This window comes from Macaca fascicularis, chromosome 5 (assembly GCF_037993035.2).
Source record: "Macaca fascicularis isolate 582-1 chromosome 5, T2T-MFA8v1.1".
Taxonomy (NCBI): domain Eukaryota; kingdom Metazoa; phylum Chordata; class Mammalia; order Primates; family Cercopithecidae; genus Macaca; species Macaca fascicularis.
Window position 1 is genome coordinate 103,983,016 of NC_088379.1, and position 18,771 is coordinate 104,001,786.

Sequence of the window (18,771 nt, forward strand, 5' to 3'; positions counted from 1 at the left end):
AGTATTTGTCTGTGATGTGTGTCAGGAGCAGTCAAAACAGAGTCTTCAGACATTTATGACATTGTGCTGTCTAAAGACTGTCTTTCACACATAAGTGTTTGCTATGTATGGGCCTGGGTTACATTTTTGTGAATTGCTGTGTTTGTTGAGCTCTGATAACATTCCCCTGGAGTTGCTGATATTCACTGAGGGAGGCAGAAGTCATAGTCTTGCAATTGCTCCACTTAGTCTCCCTAATGTATCTAGAGAACAAGAACTATTTCTAGTTCTAAGAATTTCTTCCTGTTTGTCTTTCACTTAAAAGTCATACTCTTGATAACATTCTTGATATCATGGATGTCAGCTATTATCCTCTGAAAAACATTTGCAAGCTTTCTTTGGGCAGTAAACAAAAAAGATGATCAAATGAATCATTTATTTCTGTCAATAAGAATATCAACTTATCGTACACAAACAGGACCCCTGCTTAATCTTTTCAAAAAACAACTGCCACCACCTACTGAATTGTAATATCTACATAGTAACTGAAACAGGTAGACTCAATCTGGAATAATCTCTTAGGCTTAAATAGAGTTTCTACTCAAATAAGCAAGATGAGATGTTAGGAGCTTTATTAGTGTAATTTCTCTGAAAATATCAGAGTGCCAAAATCTAGGATTCCTACTAAGCTTTTATCTTATTTTTTTCCTGTTGTCACTTCTGCTAAGCACATCATTGAACTTCAGAATATTTTCCATGTTTCCCACCCACCTCCCAATCTCTTATAAAAATTAGGTAGTCCTGGCAGGCGTGGTGGCTCACACCTGTAATCCCATCACTTTGGGAGGCTGAGGCGGGTGGATCACCTGAGGACAGGAGTTTGAGACCAGCCTGTCCAACATGATGAAACCCTGTCTCTACTAAAAATACAAAAATTAGCTAGGCGTGGTGGCAGGCGCCTGTAATCCCAGCTACTCGGGAGGCTGAGGCAAGAGAATTGCTTGACCCTGGGAGGCAGAGGTTGCAGTGAGCTGAGATCACGCTACTGCACTCCAGCCTGAGTGACAGAGCAAGACTTGGGCTCAAAAAAACTGTTTTAAAAATTAGGTAGTCCTTTGACAGTGGTTCTTAAATTTTTGGTCTTATGATTTTAGATGTCTAAATATTATAGAAGACCTATAAGACTTTTGTTTATGTATTTGGGTTATATCTGTCAATATTTACTGAATTAGAAACTTAAATCGAGAAAGTATTTAAAATTATTTAGTATTTCATTTTAAAATAACAAACCCATTGTGTGTTAACAGAAATAACATTTTTATGAAAAATATTTTCCCCAAAAAATTGCTGCAAAGAGTAGCAGTTTGTTTTACTATCTGTAATGGTGAAGAAAACAATGGCTACGGCCAGGCATAGTGGCTCATGCCTGTAATCCCAGCACTTTGGGAGCCCGAGGCGGGCAGATCACGAGGTCAGGAGATCGAGACCATCCTGGCTAACACGGTGAAACCCCGTCTACCAAAAATACAAAAAAAAAGTTAGCTGAGCATGGTGGCAGGCGCCTGTAGTGCCAGCTACTCCGGAGGGTGAGGCAGGAGAACAGCATGAACCTGGGAGGCAGAGCTTGCAGTGAGCCGAGATCATGCCACTGCACTCCAGCCTGGGCCACAGAGTGAAACTCCATCTCAAAAAAAGTAAAGAAGACAATGGCTATTAATACAATTTGGTGCCACTGCTGGTGTTCATGCTAAAGTGCCAGCAGTTTTACCTACCATTGCTTTCGAACCATTGGTACCAATGTCAACACAGTGGCAAGAGCAAATAAAATCTTGGCATTTTTATGAAAATAGCTTTGATTGTGTGATCCTCTGAAAGGGTTCCAGGGACACTTTGAGAACCATATTCTAGGATGCCTCTTTGTCCATAAAATGGAAATTTATATCAAGCTGTTTCTGTTAAAAGTGTTTTTTTTTTTTTTCTCTCCTCCTCTGGGCCTTCATTATACAAGTAGAATGGCAGGCCTGCAGTCAGTGTGAACAAATTTTAGAATTATTTGAGTATGATGATTGTTTTAGTTAGCATCATAGAAGTAGATACAAAAGAGAGCACCCAGTTGGTCCACAATGAGTTCATCCAATTGGATGGCTATATATTTTTCTCTTTTGTGTGGTATGTGTGTTATATGTGAGGATATAATGAATTTGGCTCCTGGGTAGTTATAAAACACATTTTCGTGAAGCAACATGATTTTCATGAATTATGGCAGTACCTACAATGTGCCATTTGGCTATGCTAACTTTTTCTCCCAGTCTGCCACAATTTCAAATATTACTGCTTCAATTTGTATGCCAAAGATTGTATTAAGCACTATAACATTTCTTGACTTTTCATCCCTCTTTTACCTGGAACCAAAATTTGTAACATTGTAAAAGCAGTCCAAAAAAGTGATAGATATGCCAAGTTAGCAGAACATGAAGAGCATTATCTTCTAAGTGGTATTCTTCTGTTATCTTCTTCATAAAATGTGTTATTCCTCTGATGTCCCTGGACTGTTGGATTTTTTATAGTTCATACCAACAGAACTGAGGGGGTGTGTGATGCTTACATATATGCAGACATACAGTGGAGTTTGACTCACATTCAATGCATGCGCTAGTGCTCACGCTTACATACCCGAAATTTAATGATTCATCAGCTCTGCAGTATTTGACAAAGTAATCAAAATGAATACATTTATAAATAAAAATACTGCTAAAGAACAAGGATCTGCAGAGGTGACCCTCTAATAAAGAGCCCTATCTACTGGTAAGTAACCTAAATAATTTCTAACTTGGAAAGCTCCTTGGTGCATGATTATTACAAATACTATAACCATAATGCAACTATTCTACCAATGTAATATAGATATAACACTATTGTTTAAGTATTTTACCTTTAAGTGTTCTAAATTATTAATTACTAAATTGCATATTCAGAAAAAAAATTTAACATCAAAAGTATAAATACAGATTACTTAGTTGAGTATATTTTAATTCTTATCTCCTTTTAGAGTTCGTAACTTCATTACAAAATTTGAAATTGTTTTATTAGAGTATTTGAACTCCAAACATAAACTCCCATTTTTTCCATGTTTATTTTTTATTCTTATTTTGGTAAGAGGCCCATTTCTATTATAGATGGGCTTCCACAACCAAACCAGATAATTATCTGTAATTAGCCAGTCATCAGTTTTCAGGGACAATAAGCCTCTGTTGACCATCTCTCATACTTCACTCTAAAAGCAGGAATAATTAACAACAAAGACTACCAGGCAGTGATGAACTGGCATATAAGATAGCTCAACTCTGTATGTTCTTTTCTGAAAATCACCCACCTACTTCCTTATCTATAGATTAAGAACTATAAAGAGTAATAATAAAAAAAAAAAAAAATAGCAGGCCAACCCTGCCAAGGGATTGGAGCTATGAGGAACATGTGTTTTTGTAAGAAAGAGTTTTGTCTTTAGATTGCAAAGAGATAACTTAAAAGAATTTGGGGAAAATTATTAGCTTGAAAATGGCATATCATTTTAAAGAGAAAAAAATTTTGAAAGAGCGTTTCTGTATCTTTGGATGAACCAGTTGTGGACAGTTATAGTGTTTTGCATAAACATATGAATTTTTGTATTTCTTTCTTAGCTTATTCTGAAAGGCAGTACTTTTGGTTTTCATTTTGGTTCATTTACCTTCAGCTTTGCTACAGGTATTCTATTATTGCCATGAAGAACCCTTGTGGAAATCCAAGGCATGTTTAGTACTTCAAAGTCAATTAGTTTCTTAGAAAATGAAGGCAAACAATGATGACAAGGCCATGTTAACCTCATTCTCTTCACCTCTCTAAGCCAAACTTTCCTCTCTCTCACTGAGATGATCTGTCACTATAATTAAAAAAAACTTTAAAAAGAAAAATATTTTAGGTAACTTTTTTTTTTTTCTGGTATATCTCTTCCTAGCAGTCATCAGGAATGCTCTGGTTGCAAATATTCAGAACCAGTCATTTTTGTGTATTTATTATATACTTTTAGTTTTGTATTATGAAAAGTGTTTTTAAAGGATTCTAAGATTTTTTTCTTTCTTGGTCTTTATTAAACTTGCTACTTTTCTCATGCTTTTCATATTCTGTGATTTCCTGTAATGCAAATGTTACTCTAACTTTTTCACTCAAAAATTAGTGGTAATGTTTGTTTATACTTATTAAAGGCCTGCTTTTTAATGGTGTAAGACCCCGTTTAAAAAACTAATGATTTGATAGTCTTCAAACTATTTTTATTTCTAAATGCCTTTTGGTTATTCAAAGGATTCAAAACAACTCTTCTGAACTAATGTTTAAAATGTTCAAGACAATCATGTGAATGGACTTCATTTTCTATTACTGTAATTTAAATAACTTTGAGTTTCCAGTAGGGAAAATAAGAGTTGTTTTCTTCTTATAATGTTCATTTGGCATGTCAACACTTTCTTTTCTGTTGTTGTTGTTTTTTGTTTTTACAGATTCACTTCAAGCTCAGCTTATCAATATGGGTGTTATTCCTACCTTAGTGAAATTACTGGGCATCCACTGCCAAAATGCAGCTCTTACAGAAATGTGTCTTGTTGCATTTGGTAATTTAGCAGAACTTGGTAAGTCTTAGTCATGAACCACAAATGTAATTAACTTATTCATGTGCTTACAATAAATTTTTCTTTAGATATTAAGAAGCTAGAAATCCACTTAGATTGTATTAATTTTTTGAAGCATTTGAGATATTTGTGTCAATATTTTAAAAAGTAAGTCCAATTAGATCTTATGATTGCATTGTTTATAATGAGAGCTATTTTGTTTCGCTAATAATTTTATGTATTAGTGTTTAAAGCTTACACTGTACATTATGTAATAGAGTTGAATATTTAAAATTGTCTCCACATGGCTTTAATATTTTTACATGAGGGATGGCAATTGTATGTCCGTGGGTAAAAATAAGATTGAAGTGTGTTGCATAGTGGCTCATGCCTATAGTTCCAGCACTTTGGAAGGCCAAGGTGGATGGATTGCTTGAGCTCAGGAATTCAAGACCAGCCTGGGCCCATCTTTACAAAAAAATACAAAAATTAGCTCGGTGTGGTGGCTTGTGCCAGTAGTTCTGGCTACTCAGGAGACTGAAGCAGGAGGATTGCTTGAGCCCAGGAGGCAGAGGTTGCAGTGATCCGAGATCACACCACTGCACTCCAGCCTGGGCAGCAGAGCCAGACCCTGTCCCAAGAAAAAAAAAGAAATTTATTACATTTCATATAAATTGCATGCTTCTCAGGTAAAGAGGAATCTAACAGACTAAGGTTCTTCATCCTCTTTTCATAAAATCTCAAAACATGACAGAGGACTTTTTTCTATGAATGTATGTGTTACAGTATTAGAAAACAAAATCTGTGGAAGCCTTGAAATTCAGAAGGCAAACAGAACCAGACCAATGATGGAAACACATCCTAGTCATAACACAGAGGAGGATGATGGCCTCAGTACCTCCATCTCTTTTCATTTTTCTCTTTGTTATGGATTACCATTTCTTTCTTCTTCCCCCTGCCCCCCGCTTCTTATCTTCCTTCACAACTCTAGGTCTGAATCTACTCCACAATCATGTTAATAATAAATTATTATGGGCATAGTGAAATGAAATGGTGTTTTGTCATAGCTAAATACAGTAGTTACAACAAGCAAATATATCAATTCTGTTACGTACCACATTTTATAAATAAAAGCACAAAGTCACTAATCTTGGTTTTTCTAACTGAAAGCTCATCTTGATTTTAATATTTTACTTTTGTTTTGTCTTCCAGCAAAGGGAATAGAAATTATTTATTAAAGATATTTAGTAAAAGTCGTTCTTACTTAGTGGGTCAATCCTAGTATTTGTGAACGTTTCTCATTTTCTCTCTTCATCTGTTTTTTCTTTTTTATGCTAGCCTAATTAACACATTTTTTCTGTCATCTGAGTGAGACCAAGAATAAAAGAACATTCATTTAGTATTTGACAAAGTTATTCTTTTTTGTGATTAAAATGGAATGTAGGAGTTTGTGTTCAGTATGGTTGGCAGAAATAAAACAGAAATTGTGTTATAATCCCATACTGATAGTGTAACAGAAACATGATTGGTTCAAATCTTTCTTCATTTGCCTTTGGTTTTATGAAAATCAAAGAGTGCAGGTCCTTCGCTGTTACATTTTAATGTGAGTAGTTTCTAGAACAGCACTGTCCAATACAGTAGCTACCAGCCGTGTGGCTTAATGGGCATTGAAATATGAAGTCTCAGTTGAGATGTGTTCAGTATAAAATACACAATCGATTTCAAAGACTATGAAAAATACAAAATATCTCACCAATATTTCATATGTTGATTGCATGTTGACATGATAATTTGAATATATTGGGTGGAATAAAATATTAAAATGTTTAACCTTTTTAGCACATCTTACTAGAAAATCTAAAATTATATATATGGTTTCATTTTTGGCTCTCATTATATTTATGTTGGACAGTGGTGCTGTAGAAAATGAACTGCAACAGAGTCATCCTTCACCCTGTTAAGGCCCCTCCCTTTTGAAGTTTTAGGAGAGTACATGGAAGAAAGCAAAGATTAATGAAATTTATCTCACCTAACTTTAAGGGAAAAGTCAGTACCAAGTAAGGAAATTACAATAATCCTTGGATAGGTTGTGCTGAATACGAACTTACGTAATTGTAGTTGTTTGCTGAGGAGTATTTCATCTCTTTTATGGTTTTGTGTCTAAATCTTATAAATGCTTCAACATCAGGAACTGTGCAGAAATCCTGCTTGACCTCATGAGAAGAGAGTTGTTGTTTGTTACCCAAAACAGTCATCGTCCACCTCTCAAATGAGAGTCAAGGAAAAGTATTAGTCATTATTACCTCCTCTTGTGAAAAGAATGTAACAAGAACTGTGGCAGTGGAAGAGCGTGGGCTTTGAGTTTAGTCATAGGAGTTACAGGAGTCTTAAAACTTTAAAAAACTTATTCCATGTAGTATGTCCATATAAGGAGTCTTATATTTTACAGTAAAAGAAGATCTTGGATCTGTATCAAACCTTACTCAGCTTTACAGCACCCCTATGAAGTAACTTGGGCCTAATCCTTATAGTTAACCCAACCCTGTGATTTATTTAGTAATACTAATTTAGGATCATACATACAGTTGAGAGCTTCTTTGAGAAGAAAATTCATTTAAGTTATGAACACATGAATATCGAAGTATTTTAGAGTTCTAAGACAACTTACATATTTGAACCCCAAATACTTCAATATGTAAATATTGATATAACTCTTGCTCTGTTTAAGACATTATAATAATATAAATACAAAATATTAACATTTCTCCAAAAATGCCTTGCATAAACCCAGATTCCAAATTGCTCACGTTAGGGCAATAGTTTTCAAACTTTTTGACTATGGCCCATAAGAAGAAATACATCTTCATATCACCACTTACTGTATTACCTGAAACTAAACAATACTTATTATCCTTAACATATTCAGTGTACTCGTCCTAAACTGATCACATGACTTGTTAGTGGATCTCTGTCTGGCATTTGAAAAAAACAGCATTATAGGATTTCTATTAGTCATAAATCATTTGGAAAGCAGTTTTTTGTATTAGAGAAAAATAATTCTTGATGTACATTCTTTTTAAAACAGAACTTGAATTCTCACACAAAGCATCTTTAAGTGATAGTTCAAATAGTTTCATGTCTGATTTTAGTGTCCATAGTTATTTTTACTATGTACATAATAGGCTTAGCTTGTCTTACAAGTTTAATCAAAACGTTTGGTTGTTTTTTGTTTGTTTGTTTGTTTGTTTTTGGAGACAGAGTCTCACTCTGTTGCCCAGGCTGGAGTGCAGTGGCGAGATCTCGACTCACTGCAAGCTCTGCCTCCCAGGTTCACGCCATTCTCCTGCCTCAGCCTCCCGAGTAGCTGGGACTACAGGTACCCGCCACCACGCCTGGATAATTTTTTTGTATTTTTAGTAGAGACGGGGTTTCACCATGGTCTCGATCTCCTGACCTCGGCCTCCCAAAGTGCTGGGATTACAGGCGTGAGCCACTGCGCCCAGCCTCAACTTTTAAAGTAATTAGGCAATTAAAAATTTTAATGGATATAACAAATTCTCAGTGATTATGTTTGCTTTGCTGAGTATTTATAAAAGTTTTTCTTAGATAATAAATATATACTTGCTAACTGATGTTTTAAAGTTTCCATAATGTATACCATGCCAGCCTGTGCTTTCTCACTAAGCAGTGTTTTTACTGAGCCCTGTGAACTCTAGAGATACCTGCAAAAGTATTGTTGGAAGAGTCAAAGGCAGGGAATGGTTTAATATTTAATTCAATCATTTTATCCTTTGGGAAAAAAGTGAAAGGTTTTTCAAAAGCTAAAACCCCAGAAATAAGCAGAAGTATTTGCCCTGTAACTGTTGGTCAACTCTGTTAACCAACCCTTTTTAAACATAAATACTCTTTAGGATAGCCAAAGTTATCAACCGTCCACCTCTTATACTTTCCAGTCTTACACTTCTTTTGGGTATCTCAGTGGATAGTGCTTGGCACATATTATTAAATGGATAATAATATGAATGACCAGATCAATACTGTGATATCAGCAACATTTGGGAAATGGGAGTGTATTAATCCGTTTGCACTACCGTAAAGGAATGCCCAAGACTAGGTAATTTATAAAGAAAAGAGGTTTAATTGGCTCATGGTTCTGCAGGGTGTACACTAAGTGTGGTGCCTGCATCTGCTTCTGGTGAGGGACTCAAGAAGCTTGTAATCATGGCAGAAGGTGAAGGGGGAGCAGGCGTGTCACATGGTGAGGCAGGGAGCGAGAGAGAGAAAGGGGAGGTCACAGACTCTTAAACAACCAGATCGCACATGAACTAACTCACTTATCACCAAGGGGATGGTACTAACCATTCATGAGGGACCTGCCCCCATGATCTAATTACCTACTACCTGACCTCACCTCCAATATTGGAAATTACATTTCAACATGAGATTTGGAAGGGACGAACAGCCAAACCATATCAGGGAGTTTTAATTGACCAGATAAATAAATAAGGAAAAATAATTTGAGGATAAAAGCAGAGCAGTGTATACTGAGAGAGCCCTGACCTGGTAGGAGAGATAAGAGGTAAGTAAAGAGTTGCAAAGACAACCTTGTTTACCTTGCTGATTTCTCTAGTATACCGGGAAAACATGCCATTGAAAAACTGCTTCCAAACACTTTGATACGAGTTGCTGTGTTAAAATACCAGGTTTGTTTGAGAGGCTGCATAGACCACCTCTATTCAGCCTAGTCTCCCCCAATCTATGTTAAAAGATAATTATGCACCCAATTTAGGTTCATACTCTAATTTCAGTGGTTACTGCCCTACACCCCATTTGAAGGAAGAAAGGATAAAAGAAAAATAAGTTTATCTAAGACTTCTGAAGTTTATATCATGAGTCTGTTATGCCCATGTAATAACTAGGCTATATACATCGACACGTGGAACATGTATGCCCCAGAATAATGTTTCCCCTTTCAGAGTGAGCTTTCTTGCCTGTTAACAAGTACTGTATTTTTATTGACTCATGTAAATATCAAGTGTTTAAAATTCATGTCACATACTTCTGAATATGACATATTACTAAATGCTACAGTTACTTTTTGTCAATGTTTTTAATAAAAGTGTTAAATAAATTTGTGTACTTTTGCTGACTAGTGATGAAATGTAGCAGCTTAAAGATGAAATGGAAATAATTTAACAAGTGCAGTCTATTTCGGAGTTGGGACAGAAAGGAAAATACAGCTCTGCTTTATTAAGCTTCATAAATTTTATAGGATTAAAGATGTTTTCATTTTTTCCATAATAATGAAAAAAGATTGTTTTCCTCCTGATTGTTATTTATGCACACATAATGTTAAAGAGAAATTGGCCTTTAACCCAACACTCTTTAATATAACCATGGAATTTTTTTTGTTCTCTTCAAGTCCCAATTAATGTGTGTACATAATTTTTTATACTTAAAAATCTTAGCATGAATATGGTTTTAAAGTATGCATTCTTATTTAACATGGAATAAACAGAATGAGACTTCGCCTCTTTTAAAATTTTAGTTGGAAACTAACTAAAACTCTACGGTAAAGAGATTTCTTCTTAAAGGCTTAAGACCTCAAGGATTGGGAGCCCAAGGCAGGAAGACTGATTGCAGCAGGAGTTTCAAGACCAACCTGCACAATATAGTGAGACCTCCCCCCTACCCATTCTCTAAAAACAAAAAGCAAACAAACAAGAACAACCTCAAGGAAAGGGAATAACAAAGAAAAGCAGGAGAGAGGATTGTGCAAGAACATCTTGGGACCTGGGAAGAAAGGCAATAACTTACATAGCAAACCTTTGACATCTAAATCCTGGATAAGAAACCAAGAAACCCAGTTTGCATTTCACAATCTTCAAAGAGCTTGGGATTTGGTGGCATCAAGATTTCTAGACCCTCTTTCCCCTTCACACCTTGTGATGACTACCCCTTGCCTATCCAAGGAGAATACTATGCTTCTTGTCAGGATAGAAGAAAAAGAGGGTTTCTTGATGGGGGATATCACACTAAATTGAAGTAAAAGGTACCACAGTACCAATCCATAAACAGGTTAAGTGAAATCTGAATGCTGAGAACCACAGTTTTATTGCCCTATTTGTCTCCCAGAACATAGACTTAAAGTTCTTTATATTGAGGGTTCTCTACAAAAGGCCAGCAGATTACCCTATAGGGAATCTTGCAGTCAATAAGACTACTCATACTCATAGCTCATAATCAGTTTTTTTTTTATTATTATTTTTTTAGTTCCTAACTTCTTCAATGGCAGACAGCTCAAGAGGTGAGGGCAACTTCTAAGATGGGAGATAGAGAAAAGCAACAGTACACTATTCTTAAGGAGAAAGAAAAGAGCTTGAGCATTAAGAACAGTTGCTAAAATGAAAGACAAAAACTGGAGAAATATTTGTAAAAGTAAAGCAAAAAAAAAAAAAAAGAGAAAAAATATAAGAGGATCAGACCAAGAGTATTAGAAAAGTTAACAGGAGGAAACTGCCAAATAACTCAAGTATCACAGAATTGAAATACAAATACAAAATTTCCTACATTGCAAGTATCTGTCAAATAAATGTCCTAGTGAACGAAAATACACCCAGACCATAGCACATCAATGTGAACTTTTACAATGCTGAGGACAGAACATCTTACAAGCTTCTAGAGAGGATGGGGGAAGTAAAGTTGAATGCAAAAGATAATTCTGTGGAGAAGCTTCTAGAGAGGATGAGGGAAGTAAAGTTGAATGAAAAAGATCATGATTCCGTGGACATATGTCTCAAAACAACATTGGCAGCCAGAAGAAAATGCAATATTGCCTTCAAAAGTTTTAGGGAAGCCAGATCAATTAGGCAAGAAAGAAAGTGTGTCAAAGTTGGAAAGGAAGAAGTCAAATTGTGCCTGCAAACATAATCTTACATCAAGAAAAACCTACAGACTCCACCAAAAACCTCTTGGAACCAAAAAATGAATTCAGTAATGTTGCAGGATACAAAATCAGCATACAAAAATCAGTAGCATTTCTACACACTCACAGTAAACTAGCTGAGAGATCAAGAAGGCAATCCTATTACAATAGCTATAAAACATAGGAATAAACTTAACCAAAGAGGTGAAAGACCTACAAGGAAAACTACAAAACACTGATGAGGGAAACTGAAGAGAATACCAACAACTGGAAGAACATCCCATGCTTATGGATTGGAAGAGTTAATATTGTTAAAATGGTCATACTACTGAAAGCAACCTACAGATTGAACGGAACCCCTATCAAAATACCAATGATTTTTTTTTTTTTTTTTTTTTTAGAAATGGAAAAAAAAAAGTAACTTAAAGTTTTCATGGAACCACATGTAAAACCCAAACTATGAAACTAGTAGACAACAAAGAGAAATGCTTCAGGACATTGGTCTAAGAAATGTTTATGAGTAAGACTTCAGAGCACAGGCAATATAAGCAAAAATAGGATCATATCAAATGAAAAAGCTTTTGCAAAGCAGAGAAAACAACGGAGTGAAAAGAGAGGCTACAGAATGGGAGAAAATATTTGCAAATTATTCATCCAACTGAGGATTTTTTCCAGAATATCCAAGGGACTCAGACATCTCAACAGCGGGGTCTCACTCTGTCTCACAGGCTAGAGTGCAGTGGCCACCTTAGCCTCCCAAGTAGCTGGGACTATAGGCACATACCACCATGCTTCATTTGTTTTTGTATTTTTTGTAGAGGCAGGGTTTTTACCATGCTTCCCAGGCTGGTCTCGAACTCCTGGGCTCAAGCAGTCCACCTGCCTCAGCCGCCCAAAGTGCTGGGACTATAAGCATGAACCACTGTGTCTGCCTCAATCCTGTTTTTAAAATGGGCAAATTATCTGAACAGATGCATCTCAAAAGAAGACATACAAATGACTAACCAATGTATGACAAAATGTTCAGTATCACTAATCTTCAGGGAAATGCAAATCAAAACAATGACATATTATCTCACCTCAGGATGGCTATTATTAAAAAGACAAAAATTAACAAATCTTGGTGAGAATGTGGAGAAAAAAGAACTCGTACACTGTGAGAATGTCAACTAGTACAGCCATTTAGGAAGGTTTCTCAAAAACCATAAATGGGCCAGATGTGGTGGCTCACACCTGTAATCTCAACACTTTGGGAGGCAGAGGCAGGAGGATCACATGATGCCAGGAGTTTGAGACTAGCCTGGGTGACATAGGGAAACCATCTCCGCAAAAAATTTAAAAATTAGCCCGGCATGGTGGCACAGGCGTATAATCCCAGCTACTTGGGAAGGTGGGGTGGGAGGATCGCTTCAGCACAGGATGTTGAGTAAAGTTGCAGTGAGCCATGATCACACCACTGCACTCCAGCTTGGGTGACAGAGCAAGACTCCATTTCAGTTTTAAAAAAACACAAATAGAACTACTGTATGATCCAGCTGTCTCCTTACTGGGTATTTATCAAAAGGGAAGAAAGTATATTGAAGAAACATTACACACCCGTGTTTATTGCAGCACTGTTCACAATAGATGTGGGATCAACCTAGGTGTCTAAAAACATGAACAGGTAAAATGTGGCATATATATACAAAATGGAATACTATTCAGCCACCAAAAAGAATGAAATCCCGTTTTTTTTTTTTGTTTGTTTTGTTTTTTTTTTTTTTGCAACGACATGGATGGAACTGGAAGACATTATGTTAAGTGAAATAAACTAGGAATAGAAAGTTAAACACTGTATGTTCTCACACATGTGGAAGCTTAAAGTTTTTTATAGAAGTAAAAAAAAAAGGATACTAGAGGTTGGGAAAGGTAGAGAGAAGAGGAATAATAGGGAAAGATTAGATACAAAAGATACAAAATTACAGCTAGATAGGAGGAGTAAGCTTTAGTGTTCTCTACCACTGTAGGATAACTACAGTTAACAATAATATATTACATAGTTTCAAATAGCTAGGAGGAGAATATTGAATGTTCCCAACACAAAAGTACTTGAGATGATGAATATGCTAATTACCCTGATCTGCTCACTATTCATTATATGTAACATCACAGTGTACCCCATATACAATATTATTTGTGAAATAAACTTTTTTAATTTTTTGAGGGAAAATGACTTCCAACATAGAATCCTATACTCTGTCATACTGTCAGTCAAGTGTGAGATTATAATAAGGATATTGTCACTCATGAACATCTCAGAAAATTTATTTCTTAAATACTTTTCCTCTGGAAGCCACTGGAAGTTCAGTTCCACCAAAACAAGGGATTTAAATGAAGAAAAACTACATAGGAACTGAGAACGAAATCCAACAGGAATCCCAAGTATTACAGTGATGTTATTGTCCCAAGTGGCATGTTTTTAAGGAGCAACCAGTCCAGGTTGGGTTAGGTCAAAAAACTGATGGGATGGTGCTTGGGAGAGTTCTTACAGGAAATGAAATTGATTAATATCTAAAGTGAATGTATTAAGAGAAGATTAGACAACTGATGGAGTGTTGGGAGTTGCATTAATAATAAGCACATAGAAAACTACGCAAATGAGAAAACACTATTCCAGGAAGAATGAATTAGTGTATTGCTGAAACACAACTAGTGATATAAACAAAATTACATATAATTAGAAAGATGGAGAGTATGATGAACACAGGAAAGAAAGAAAACTAATGTTTCATCTTTCATAGTAGAAATCTGATGAGAAATACCAATTTTTAGCAGTACAAATATGTAATTTAGATATATGTAAGTAAACAGTATGAATTAGCTAAAAGAGCTTTATGTATTTGTGAGGAAGAATAAATGGAGGAGAGGAAACTGGAGTCTGCTGGTAATAATATTAGGCCAACTCTTTGAATTCATAGAGTTTTAATAAAAATAAAACCTTAGTAAAAGAGGCTTCTTGCCAAAGGCCTGTTGAGGGTCTGTGGCACTTAATTGATAAATATAATGTCCAAATTATACTTCATGCTGTCTTTTCACTCTATTCACCTGCAGGTTAAGTACAGATTTTGTTCTATAATTCCTGTATTAATAATGATGCATAATTTCCTTGTGCTGGCAAACAGAGCCTGAGTTACATAGCAGCAATGACTCGGTTTCCTTTTATTAAATGTTTGGAGGAAAAGAATGTGGATTAGAAGGAATAGAGTACCAACACTGTTCTTTTAAAGAAGAGTAAAAACATGTAACTAGATGAATAATGATGTCTATATACTTTACGTATGATTTCATGTTTTTGAAATTCATCTCACTTGGACAATTCTCTGAAGCAGAGGAATAACCAACAAAGTTCCAGGGATAAATCATCTCTACTTATTTTTTATTTTATTTTTTTCTTTTGGGGACAGAGTCTCACTGGGTCACCCAGACTGGAGTGCAGTAGCATGATCTCTGCTCACTGCACCTCTGCCTCTCAGGTTTAAGTGAATGTTGTGCCTTAGCCTCCTGAGTAGCTGGGACTATAGGTGCATGCCACCATGCCTGGCTAGTTTTTGCATTTTTAGGAGAGACGGAGTTTTGCCATGTTGGCCAGGCTGATCTCGAACTCCTGGGCTCAAGGGATCTGCCCACCCCAGACTCCAAAAGTGTTGGGATTGCAGGGACAAGCCGCCATGCCCGGCCTCATCTCTAAATGAAACCTCCTCTTTGGGTGGAGTTTGCTGACATTTGCTGAATATGATCTCTGAGAATTTCAGTATCTTATCGGAAAAGACACCCTACCCTGACTTTTCCCCACTCCCTTGGCATGTGAAGAGCTAAAGCCGTAGTGTTTTATGGCATTAAAGAATCATACTTAAAGTCTTGATGTAGATTTTTATCATTTTGGAATAGATCCATTGATATGTACACCAAAGCAGTGTAGTAAAATGTTGATCAAAACTATATTTAACCATATTAATGTGTGTTTCTCCTCTTTTAAAATTGAATTTGCAATATATTTTACTTGATAGTAACACAAGAGATTTACCAGAGACTAGCAAGTGGAGTGTAACCCTTATAATTCATTTACATGTTCATTTAGTTACTCATAAATAACTTCATTCTGGACACCTCCTTTATACCAGGGACTATCCTGTGCACTATGTTTCTGGTGGTTGAAGCAGTATGTACTGTCCTTGCCCTCAAGGAGCTTATAGTTTAGTGTATAAGATGGATATTTATTTTTAAAATAGTTCGCAAATAAACTACCATATAATTACAATTTATGATAATTGCTAGTATGAGAAAGTAACAGAGTAAGGTAAGGGACTGATTTAAATTAGAAGCATCAACTCTAGGTGGGAAAGATCATTTTCAGACAATATTTTCAAAATGTCTACCTCCCACATACGTATTATACAGTAGCTTTCTCACGACGCTGCTGGAGGATGCTGCCACCAAAACAAAACAAATGAAAGAGAAAAGGCATAGATAACAGGATATCTAATACAGGAAGGAGAGAAGTGATCCATCAAGATAATGATAAAGAGAACCCAGGATGCCAGCTGTGCCACCAGAGAGACCAGTATATATTAGATTAGGTCAGAATTCACTGAAAGAAATTTCTAGAAAATAGGATAATGCAACCAAAGACATTGAGAGGAGAATTGGAGAGAAATGGAATGGATTTGGGTTGGATTTTGGAGGTAGATTGGTGGACCTTGGTGATTGATTAGGTGTGGAAGTTGAGTGATAAATGAGCTATGACTGCTAGATTCCTGCCTGTTCAGATAGACGTAGTGTTCATATACTGAGTTGAGGGAACACTGGATGAAGAAGATTTCAGAGTATGTCGAAAGCCCCTTTTCGGTATTGAGTTTAGAATGCTAGAGAGATACTCAAGTAGAGATGTCAAATGGGCAGTTAAATAAATAGCCTGATGTCCAGAAGAGGGTTGTGAATATTTATGTTGTATAAATATCAACACAGAGATGCTGTTTGATGCCATGGAAAAGAATTAGATAGCCTCAGGTGAGAATAAGGACTGAGAACGTAAAGCAAAGGACGAATCCTAAGGAACTAGAATTTATAGAGGTCTTGTGGAGAAGGAGGAACGATTATTAAGAGATTGCTGAGTGTAGAGGCAGGTAGGCCAAAACTGGTAGATTTAGTAATGCATATGAGTTGAGAGAGTAGAGGCAGTGTATATAGACAATGTTATCAGAAACTTGTTTGTAAAAGTGAAAATGAGATTGAATGGTAGTTGATAGAGGTTGATTGGGGGAGGATGTTTGTTTTAAATATATTTTATGTGAGAAATACCAAAGTATATATAAATGCTGATCAATGGTGAGGCTCTAGGAGAGTTTGGAGATGCTGAGAGGCAGGAAGGAATGAAACTCCAATTACTCATGCAGAATTAGTCTTCAATAGTAGATACGTCAGGACCAGGGTAGAAAACATGGCACTTTAATGATACTAAAGATAAGTCACCTTTAATTCATCCATATAGAATATAATGTTATGAGAAATTTTTCGTCTTTGACTAAAATCCTTAAAACTGTGAATTTATGACTTAGTAATTTTATTGTTGCCGTGATTACCTATATGTTATGCTAGAGAACCTTTTTTTATAGCCCAAATATAATTAGGTCAGAACATTTTCTCTAAAGCCTTAGACATTTTTCCTTTTCAGGGACATTAAAAATGCATTTGATTGTTCCTATATTTGAAGAGTATTTGTATTTATCAGTAATGGTACAAAATGACCAAGTATTGAAAGTAATAGAAAACAGTTTCTGGGCTTAATTTGGTTTAAGTTTTTCTTTTTTATTTTACAGAGTCAAGTAAAGAACAGTTTGCCAGTACAAACATTGCTGAAGAGCTAGTAAAACTCTTCAAGAAACAAATAGAACATGATAAGAGAGAAATGATTTTTGAAGTTCTTGCTCCATTGGCAGAAAATGGTGAGAAAAATAAATGCACCTTTGGATTTTCAATCATGTATACTTTAAATTTTTTTCCTAATATTATTTAATTGCCAGCCATTTGACTCAAAACCATTCTTTATTAGTGATATGTTTTATTTTGCATATCTCTAACTTTAGATAATTAGCTATGTTATCTACTCCATAACTATATCTACATTGGCCAAAGCAACTTTCCAGGTTCCTTTGATTTTAAAATCTTAGAAAAGATACTTCTGTAGCTAACACATTCTTGTGCCATTCTGGAAAAGGCAGCTGCGAGGCTGACCTCTACTTCTATACACTTGTAAAGCAAAGGGGATAAAAGTTGGAGTCTCAGGCCTGCCAACAGCGAAGATAGTGGTTAATCACTCTCTTCTTTGGGCACAAAAATCTTAAGAGATGCATTGCAGAAATAAGAATGAATCAGAGGAAACAAACCATTCCATATTAGTAATTTTTCAAATATAATGTCTAGCACATACTCAAAGAGGATCAGATGTTAATACATGAGACAAAACATTATAAGCAAGAATAGGCAGCAAATCTTCAGATACTGGAATTATTAGACACTGATTCAAAACAGGTATACTTATTGTGTTCAAAGAGGTAAAAGTAAGCTTAAATAATTTAGAAGGAAACTGAAAACTATTTTTAAAAAGTGACGTAGCAGATTTAAGAATGAAATAAATGGAAATTTCTGAATTGAAAAATACAACCAAAGTTAAGAATCCAGTGCGGGGCTTAATAGCAGATTTAATAGATACTGTTTAATTAAAGAACCAGTGAAGTGGAAAATGGGTTGGAAAGAAATCCAATATGAACTAAAATGAAAAAAGAACCTATTTACATAAAAGAGAATAAGAGGTCAGAGGATAAAGTGAGACATTCTCATATGCATTTTTTGGAGTCCCAAAAGGAGAGTAGAGAAGGTGGGGAGGGGAGTGTGCAGAGGCAGTATTTGAAGAAATTTTGGCAGGGAATTTATCAGAAATTATGAAAAATGCAAAGATCCAAGAAGCCCTTTAAACCCAAAATACGATAAACAAAAAGAAATCCATATCTAGATTCCTTATACTGAAAATGTAGAAAACCAATGACCAAAATCATTATCTTCAAAGTAACAACAGTTTGTCTGACAGCTACCTTCTCAACAGCAACAATGGAAGCCAGATGTTATAAATGTGGTTTGTCAGAAGGAAAGTGATACAGATGCAGGGGAGAATAAAGACCAAAAAAACCAGTGAAT

The 18,771-nt window shown here is 35.7% G+C and overlaps 1 protein-coding gene across 32 annotated transcripts in view; it reads left to right on the forward strand.

Annotated features, from left to right (window-relative positions):
• RAP1GDS1 (Rap1 GTPase-GDP dissociation stimulator 1) overlaps positions 1-18,771 on the forward strand; it is a 173,575-nt gene that overhangs the window by 122,276 nt on the left and 32,528 nt on the right. For 27 of the 32 annotated variants that reach the window (XM_074040181.1, XM_074040183.1, XM_074040191.1 and 24 more), the window contains 2 exons: positions 4,509-4,637; positions 17,397-17,522. In XM_074040181.1, coding sequence (XP_073896282.1) covers positions 4,509-4,637; positions 17,397-17,522 — 255 coding nt within the window. The remainder of the gene's footprint in view (positions 1-4,508; positions 4,638-17,396; positions 17,523-18,771) is intronic. The other 5 variants (XM_045392673.3, XM_074040187.1, XM_074040195.1 and 2 more) reach the window with 1 other exon arrangement.